The sequence below is a fragment of the Triticum aestivum genome, chromosome 7D (assembly GCF_018294505.1).
Source record: "Triticum aestivum cultivar Chinese Spring chromosome 7D, IWGSC CS RefSeq v2.1, whole genome shotgun sequence".
Taxonomy (NCBI): Eukaryota; Viridiplantae; Streptophyta; class Magnoliopsida; order Poales; family Poaceae; genus Triticum; species Triticum aestivum.
The window spans coordinates 68,122,865-68,132,051 of record NC_057814.1 but is presented as its reverse complement, the minus strand read 5'-3'; the positions used below and the strand labels follow the sequence as shown (position 1 = coordinate 68,132,051).

The window sequence follows — 9,187 nt, the reverse complement described above, 5'->3', positions numbered from 1 at the left end:
TTTTTGTAGTGGTAGTTTTTGTTTTTTTAGACAAAATAGTAGTTTGCTGTGGACATTAGACGTGCGGATCTAACTTACGCGGGCCAAGAAACCTACAGTACTCTTTCGGCCGCGGCCCGCAAGCCCACCTAGTGCCTAAAGCTGAGCGGCGACGGCGTGTCAGCCATCTTGAAATACCCTGCCTTGGCGCCCGAACGTAACCGCCACAACCAACAGCTTCCTTTCGCTTCTCATCTTCTCCTCCTCGCCGGAGCCCCAAGAAACCTCTCTCCACCGCGCAGCGCCCACCGTCTCTGCTCTCCAGCGGCGCCCGCGGCAGATGGAGCATCTCCAGGACGGCCACTACGTGCGGCTGCGGAGCCGCGTGCACGGCACGTACCTGCACGCCGACGAGGACGGGCATGGCGTCTCCCTCCACCACCGCCGGGATTCCATGAACGCGGCTTGGGCGGTGCACTTGTACCACCAGGGCAATGCCGACGCCCTGGCCCAGCACATGCTTCTCTACAGCGCTGCCTACGGCCGCTACCTCGTCGCCACGAACGCGCCGGCGCCGCTGGGCCACCGCGGGCGCTGCGTCGAGCAGCGCAACTACGATGATCAAGAGGAGGAGGCCATCAGGTGGGAGCCCGTAGCCGTCGGGGCCGACTCCGGGAACGACGTCCTGCTCCGCAACGTCGCCGGCCGCCACCTCGGCAACGGCGCCTGGCGCTACCTCCGCGCCAACGGCAGGTACATCCACACCGGCGCCAGCGTCGACGCCTTCGACAACTTCAGCACGAAGATGCACTGGGTGGTGGAGCCCATCCCCGTCAGGGCCGCCATGCCTCTCCTTCGACCTCCGACTAGGGTCAGGGTAAGTCCGCCATGCCCGCTTCTTGATTCTTATCGAATTTGCGCGACTTGGGTTCTTGAATGCATCGGAATTTGACTGCAAATCATGTTAATTCCATGCGCCTTGGAGAAATTCGTGGCAAATTTGCGCTTCGTGTTTGATTTGATCTCCTGGCATCATGATGTTTCTTTGCGATTCAACTGCAGCTTCCCTTCACCCGAAGAGTCATCACCGTGTTGCCGATGCCGTCGCGGGTGATCGTGTACGTGCGGGCGGGCGCCGACGGGAGCCGCATCGCCCGCGGCGCCTTCGTGTTCGAGGGGAACTCCGTGTTCGACCTGAGGGAAACGCTGATCCGCCGCCTGGAGGCCACCATGGGCGTCTCTGACGTCGCCATGTGCGTCGAAGCGGGTACTTTCGGGCGGCGTACCCCACTCGTCGTCGACCTGCCCCGCAGCCGCCAGAACCTCCACATCCTCGTCTTCGCGGTCGGGACGCCAGGTGAACCCTCCGTGTCCCTACTGATCACCCTTTGCAAGATGTGCATTATTTTCTGCATTGCCATGATCTTTTGGGTTCTATTTTAATGGAGTACTGTCTGCCTCGTGTTGAAAAACAGTGTACTGAATTTGTTACAGTTTGAAAAATAGTTCACTGAAACTGCTGCTAATCTGCTTCAGCTAGGACTTGGCAATTGTTTGAACTGTTGTATTTGTTACAGTCTGAAGCTTAGTTGGTCGTTAGATTTTCACACTCTTGGAACTTAAAAGCCCAAATCAGTTCAGTCATATCAGTTCAGCTTCACATATGATTTAGCCAATGGTGTAATCAGTAAGAAAATTCAGGTTGTATCCCAGAACCATTACATGGAAATTAGTTTCTGCATGCACATTACAGTGCTTGGAAAACAGTGTACTGAATTTGTTACAGTCTGAAAAACAGTTCACTGAAGCTTAGCTGGTTTTCTTCAGTTAGGACTTTGCAATTGCTTGAACTGTTGTATTTGCACTGTGTCTGTTGGATTAATCTGCTCCATGTGTAGTCTGAAGCTTAGCTGGTTGCTAGATCTTCGCTCTTGGAACTTGAAAGAAAATTGTAATTCAGAAAGAAAATTGTAATCAGTTCAGTCTTATGAGTTGAGCTTCACGTAGAAAATACTGATTTCTATATGATCTAGAAAATTGTAATTCAGAAAGAAAAATCAGGCTGTATACCACAACACTACATGGAAATTAGTTTCTACATTGCCTTCAGGTTTTGTACATCAACTGTCTTCTTGATCTTGTTATTGACTCTGTTTTAGCAATATGAGAGTAAATTGCAAGAAACCACCACTTTGAAGGCTAGGTTATCAGAAAACACTACGTTACATTTTTGTGACAGAAACCACCATGTCTACGGTAATTGTTTTTCAAATAACACTGATTGGTGGATTAAAGCGCTTTAAGCACGTTTATGACAGACGGGTCCCGGTCGTCAGGAGGTGACTTGGCAAAAACCGCCACCTGGGCACTTTGACTAGTCAAAATCGTCATGCGGACACTCTCTCTTTGACTGGTCACTCCTACTCTGCGCGTGGTGGCGCATCCGGTGACAGGGACCGGCAGTGTAGAGCGGGCGGCGCGTTTGGCGACGGTGATCGAGGGTATAGAGTGCAGCGACGCGTTCGACGACAGCAACCGAGGGTGTAGAGCGTGGCGAAGCATCCAGGATATCTCATTCATCGCACTAGGCGGCGGATGCCATGGAGGCGGGGGCCAACGTGCTGCGCGAGTGCGACTGCCGGATATGCCATCCCCGCCGCAGAACTTCGAGCCGGAGGTCTGCTGGTCCGATGACAGTTTCTGCGAGACGCTCCATGGCGAGAATCAGTCGGCCTTGGCGACGAACACGCGCGGCGGCCACTGCTTGCCGTCGCGGCTGTTTTTACTTCTCAAGTACTTGAGCTGCACCTGCACTTCGTAGGACGTGACGGGGATGAGCTGCTATACTCCGGTGACCACCTCGCGGTCAACGACGACGCGTGCCAGGCAGCACCGATGCCGGAGCAAAGCTTGATAGCGCCTAGCCTCGACGACATGTCGTATGTGCGCCCGTCCGTCACCCCACCCTCCGCGCGCGTATTAGTCGCCGTTGGGCCTCCCCGCAGTTTGCCGCCGTCGTCGGGCGGGGAAGAGGAGAGAGGGCGGCGGCGGCTCGATCCAGATCGAGGTCGGCACGGCGAGGGCTCGATCCAGATCGAGGACGACACGAAGGCGGCTCCAACCAGATCGAGGACGGTCCTGATCGAGGACGGCGCGGCGGCGGCTCCATTCAGATCAAGGACGGCGCGGCAGTTGAGCGTCGCAGTTGGGCTCATCGCTGGTTGCCGGCGGGGGAGATAGAGGGCGACGGCGTGGGAAGATGGAGGGAGACAGCGTGGGTAGGTGGAAGGGGATTTTGACTAGTCAAAGTGCATAGGTGGCGTTTTTTGCCAAGTCACCTCCTGACGACTGGGACTCTTCTGTCATAAACGTGCTTAAAGTGCTATAATCCGTCAATCAATGTTATTTGCAAAACAATTATCATAGATATGGTGGTTTCTGTCACAAAAATGTAACGTAGTGTTTCCTGATAACCTAGCCCTCAAAGTGGTGGTTTCTTGCAATTTACTCAGCAATATGATGACCTTACCTCCTCACCGTTCCTTCTAAATTCTATTTCAGCCCACGCGGGGGTGCGGTACCCGGATGTCGATGCAGTGTAGAGAAAGACCAGAGCAAGAGTCCTGACCGTCGCTTCACACTTCACTTGTTCAGAGTGTCGCCGTCGTGAATCCAAAACTTTTTGCAGTGAGATAGGGGTTCGGGAAAACCCAGAAGTTGTTGTGTTTCTGCTAGCTAAACTTGGTCCCTTCTCCTGACAATGTAGGAAACCTATTTGCTGTTCTCAAATTCAGACATATACTGCTTGAACAACGATGCGGTGACATTAGTCTGTAGCGGTTGCACTCTTATTCCGGCCACTTAAAGTTTCAGTCCTACCTATGATGAATTATGCAGACAATGTTTCCAGCAGCGTTGCATTTCTCTTTGATGAATCATCTCGTGTTGCCACTTAAAGTTTCAGTCCAAACTGTAGCAGAGAATGAATTTGTGTTTTCACATTCAGAGTGAGTTCAACCAAGGACGGTTTTGTGCAAATTCTTTGCAAGCCGAAGCCTGAGAATGTTTTTTTTTTTAACTTTAGGGGGGAACTGAGCAATTGAGCATAGTTTCTTTTAGCAACTTCTGAATAGTTTGCGGTACAGTATGTGGTCGCGATCGCGAGATGGGCTGGCCCAGGCACACATGCGAGACCACAGGCTACAGCTGGGCTTTTCTTTTTTTTTCTTATTTCTTGCTCTTTTTTATTTTATTTTATATTCTTTTATGTTTATTTTTCGTTTTTTATTTTATTTTACTTTGTTCTTTTTTCGTGAACATTTTTTAAAACGATGACCATTTTTTTCATCAAACCGAATTAAAAAAATGTTCATCAATTTCAAAAATTGTTCATCATATATTTTTTCATCCAATTCAAAATTTGAAATCGTGAATTTTTTTTTTGCACATTCTCAAACATTTTGGAAGTCATGGATACATTTTGAATTCACAAATATTTTTTGTAATCATGAATAATTTTCCAATTTGGGAACATTTTTACAAGTCATGAACATTTTTTGGAATTGTGAACATTCTTTTCAGAATCGCTAACAATTTTTGAATTTGCAAACATTTTTTTAATTCACGATCATTTTTTCCAAACACACTAACATTCTTTGCATTTACATACATTTTTTACAAATTCTTGAACTTTTTGAATATGTGTATATTTTATAATTTGAGAACACTATTTCAAATATGTGACATTTTTATATATCTAGGAACATTTTCCCAATTCGTAAATTTTCTTGAAATTCGGAACTTTGTTTTATCCGTATTATTGAAAAAAAAAGAGCAAAGATTAAGAACAAAAAGGAAAACAAGGGCGCCCCACCTTGTAGTGGGCCGGCCCAAAGTCCTGAAGTGGGAGGCGAGGGTATGCAATTGCTCGCTATACACCGACCCACGCGGGGAATAGGAGCTCCCCCTAGCCCGTGCCCACTAAATTAAGTTCACTTTGCCTCAAAAAATAAATAAATAAAGTTCACTTTAGTTACTACCGTAGTTACCATTCATCTTGTATTTGCATTCCTTAATGAATTATCAATCAGCTATGGGTGAGGAAGAATAAATGTTACACAGATAATCCATGCCGGCAATAATGAATGCACAACCTAAAGACCACCCATCACACTATATTTTATGGAGTATTACATTTTATCCATACTGTATTCTCGTTATGTCCATCCTTCTATGAAGGATCAAATATTGCATGAAATGTATAAAAATTGCAAATTGTTGAGTTTAAACTCATTGACAAAGAAATAAATGATGAACACAAATATTCCAGCCACTCGTAAATGATTTAACAGACATTGAACTCAAGACGAATGAAACCAAACACTAGGGCATTCGGTTCCCCCGAACCGAACTCGTAAATGTTTTAGGGGTGTTTGTTTCCAGGGACTTTTTTGTGTAGGGACTAGAAAAAGTCCCTCTTAGAGACTTTTTTACCAAACGGGAGGGACTTTTTAGGGACTAAACTAGGCATTTGGGACTAAATGAAGAAGACTCTCAAGGAGAGTCTTTTTGGGACTTTTCCAACAATGCCCCTCCATGCACCTATTGGCCCGCCACCCCATGATGTTGTTTGATTGTTATTTTTCTATATACTAGGGGCAACATGGTCATTTAATAACCTCTAGGAAGGGACTAGGGACTTTTTTTAGTCTCTGGAAACAAACAGAAGGGACTTTTTAGGGACTAGGGTCTTTTTAGTTGGGACTAGAAAAAGTCCTAGGACTAGAGAACCAAACACCACCTTAGTATTCTCGGTTGCCAGAAAACTTCCACCGATCGGTCTCCAGCTATTAATAAAACCGAGTGTTCGGTGCCCCGATCGATCGGTTCGGTGTTCGGGTTTGGACCGAATAGACCGAGCAGCTATCGCCTGGCCGCCTTGGCGCTGCCCCACTAGGCTGGGTTGGGCTGGCCAGGTGTGACACATAGCAACACGTGTTATGCTGAAAGGAAAAAAATATAACAGGAGGTGAGCTACACAGCAGGCAGTAGCAAACTTTTTTTCGTTTTTGCGGGAAAAGCAGGCAGTAGCAAACAACACCTAGGTTCACTTAAAAAAAGAAAGCAGACGGGTGTCCAGTACACGTGGACGAGAATTAGTGAGGGAATCGAGAAGACCAGCCGGCTGTTTACCCCTCATCGCATTAATGCGCCATCAATTCAATTGATATTCTTTTCTTTGCATGGGCAATTGATGTCCGTTGGTTGGCACTTGGTAGCTCAGAGTATACGAACGAGAACTAACTTTAGTGCATGGTTAATAGTATAGCCAGCTGCTGGCTATAAGCCAGTGCCATGTCATTTATAGCTCATCTTATAGTCAACATGTATAATAGTAGATCAAAAGAGTGTATTACTTTTTTATTATGTGATTCACCTTTCATTCTCACAAAGTGTCTAGGAGCACGTGCTAAAGCTGACTCTTCACGAAGAGCCCGCTTACCTTCTCTCTCCTCTTCTCTTTCCTTCAACTAAGCACAAATATACTAGTTTATTACTTATAGCCTGCTGACTCAGCTCTATTGTACTTGCTCTTATGGAGGATGCGCGAGAAGTTAGACGTGGGCCTCGGTGCTTCGGTCAATTCGGTTGACCACGCATGCAGACCGAAACCACCGATGTAAATTCAGTTTCTCATAATCGCTAACCGAGCACAGTACCGAACGAATCGGTTTCGGTCACTTCGGCTTCGGTTCAGGTTAATTCGGTTCGGCCTTTCGATTTTCGGGTTATATGCCCACCGGTCCAGCAGGACATTGCTTCATATTGCAAGTGTTTAGAGGTAAACTGCCATTCACAAACCGTCATATATAAAGAATATTACCTTCCTTTTCAAAAACTGACGAATATTATCTTTCTTTTCGAAAAATGAAGAATATTACCTTACAAATCGTCATGTGAACTCAAGCACAGCTTATTGCCCATGTGGGACAATTGATTTCTCCTCTAGACATACCAGATGAAGAAAATCAAGTATTTAGAAGATAGTTCACTTATTTGTTAGTGGTGCAACATAAATCAGGAAAAGGAAAACTCTCTACTTATTAATGTGAATGTATGCTAGTAAAAATGCTAAAATTAACTTTTTCGATCAATATCTAAGTATTCACTTCAATACCATAAAAAATAGAAACTAAAAAAGGTTAAGCTGAATATTAAAACAAAATACCAACACCGACAAAATAATACGAAACAAATCTGCCCATGATCACGATAATGATATTAAATTTGGGTTGGAACCCACTTGTTCCACTTGGTCAATCACGATTGGGATATAGTTTAACTTATATCTATGCACAGTTTCAGAATGCAATTTCGGATTATTTTTCTGACGAAGATATACATGACTACGAGTGAGATTAATAGAAATGTTATATGATATATGCTTGTATGAGTTAAAACATAATAACGACACGAGATTACTTCACAAAATTGTGTTGAATAGAAAAAGGGAAATGTATCCTGTAAGGCCTGTCTATTATGCCCATGATTTACCTTTATCGGTTTTAAATAAATGTTTATCAAATCATGCCCGTGATTTACCTTATATTTATGCGTTTTATATAAATGTTTATCAAATCCTGCCCATGATTTACCTTATATTTTGATGAGAAGTTTGGTAAGTAAACTAAAGTGGAATTGGTTTTAAAATTAAGTAAATTAAGATGATTGATTATCATATAGGGAATGTTGAACGAGGGATGATGGCAAAGTGAAACATGAAACATTACATTCTCCCGTGCGTTCAAACGGGATATAAATATTCTAGTACCTTTAACTTATGATTTATCTGTCATATTAATGTTATTGTGGAAATAAAAAATTAGTAGTAGGTAAATTAAAGTGAAATTGTTTCAGAAGATAAGTAATTAATGTAATTGATTATCATACGTGAAAGGTTGAACGAAGGGGTGGTAGAAGAAAAGTGAAACATGGAACTTTACGGTTTTTATGTGAAAAAAAGTAAGGTAAGATAAGAGATATAGAGAAAGAAGAAGATATACATAGAGAGCCTTATATATCAAAATGTAAGACGGTTTTATTTTTGACACGGTAAAAATGTCAACAACAAAAAAATGACATACCGAGACGGGACGCATAAAAAAAACTATCCGAGCATCTATAAACTTCCTCTTCCGTACGCAAAACAATTACTAGTAGGGTGTGTCTAGGACTCATCTAGATGTGACATAACTATGTCACATCTAAGTATGACATCACCCCCACATCAAGAGAAAAAAAAACTTGCCCAGACTTATTGTTTGTTTGTTTTGATTTTTTTTATTAGGCTGTGCATCTCCAGTCCAACCCAGCAACTTCCATCCCCTGACCTGGGCTTTATTTATGTTGGCTTCGATTGATAGAGCCTCGCTGCTACTCTTTCGATCAGGAATAAAAGCAAGAACTGACGCGTTGCCTGTGCACCTAGTTTTTGTTCTTTTCTGTGTTGGACCTAGTATTTCTTGTATAACTTTTCACTAGCTTGATGACTGTACGCATGCAAACCACACTTGCGCAGGCATTCATCTTATCCACTAGCTTAGCTGCTCGTCACTTGCCTTTGCATGTATGCATACACACGATTACAATCATTCCATACAAATTCAAAAAAATTAGCGAATACAAAAAAAAATGTTTGTGAACTTAAAAATTGTTCATTTCTTTTAAATAAAACACATTTTTAAATCATGATTTTTACAGAGTACATAATTTTAAGAAAATGTTCATGAATTTGTATTAAAAAAGATGAAAACGATAAAAAAATCATGAATATTTTTTTAAAAAAATGTGTAGACACTTGACAAACACACACACATCCCTAGTTGCGAGTCGATGGTTGAGATGCAACTGGGGACACTCGACAAACACACAACCCCCCTTAGTTGCAAGTCGATGGTCGGCTTGCAACTAGGTTCCACAAGAAACACCCTGAGTTGTGAGTCGATGGTTGACTTGCAACTGGGGGCCCTCGTCAAACACACATTGACAACGCCCCCTAGTTGCGAGTCGATGGTTAACTTGCAACTAAGGCCCTCGACAAACACACACATCCCCTAGTTGCGAGTCGATTGTTGACTTGCAACTAGGGACCCATAGAAACACACATCCCCTCCCCCTCCCCTCAATTGTGAGTCGATGGTTGACTTGC

At 44.1% G+C, this 9,187-nt stretch overlaps 1 protein-coding gene across 1 annotated transcript; it reads left to right on the top strand.

Annotated features, from left to right (window-relative positions):
• Positions 1–216: 216 nt before the first annotated feature.
• LOC123169016 (uncharacterized) lies at positions 217–3,950 on the top strand. The gene is made up of 3 exons (XM_044586876.1): positions 217–856; positions 1,042–1,336; positions 3,541–3,950. Exons 1-3 carry the CDS (start codon positions 320–322, stop codon positions 3,579–3,581), a joined length of 873 nt encoding a protein of 290 aa, XP_044442811.1. The 5' UTR covers positions 217–319; the 3' UTR covers positions 3,582–3,950.
• Positions 3,951–9,187: the final 5,237 nt, after the last annotated feature.

What these genes read in the sequence shown, in the direction of transcription:
- LOC123169016 (XM_044586876.1), top strand. Translation starts at nt 320, where the DNA reads ATGGAGCATCTCCAGGACGGCCACTACGTGCGGCTGCGGAGCCGCGTG. An exon ending in GACCTCCGACTAGGGTCAGG is followed by an intron (nt 857 to 1,041) that starts GTAAGTCCGCCA and finishes ATTCAACTGCAG; the next exon opens with CTTCCCTTCACCCGAAGAGT. An exon ending in CTTCGCGGTCGGGACGCCAG is followed by an intron (nt 1,337 to 3,540) that starts GTGAACCCTCCG and finishes ATTCTATTTCAG; the next exon opens with CCCACGCGGGGGTGCGGTAC.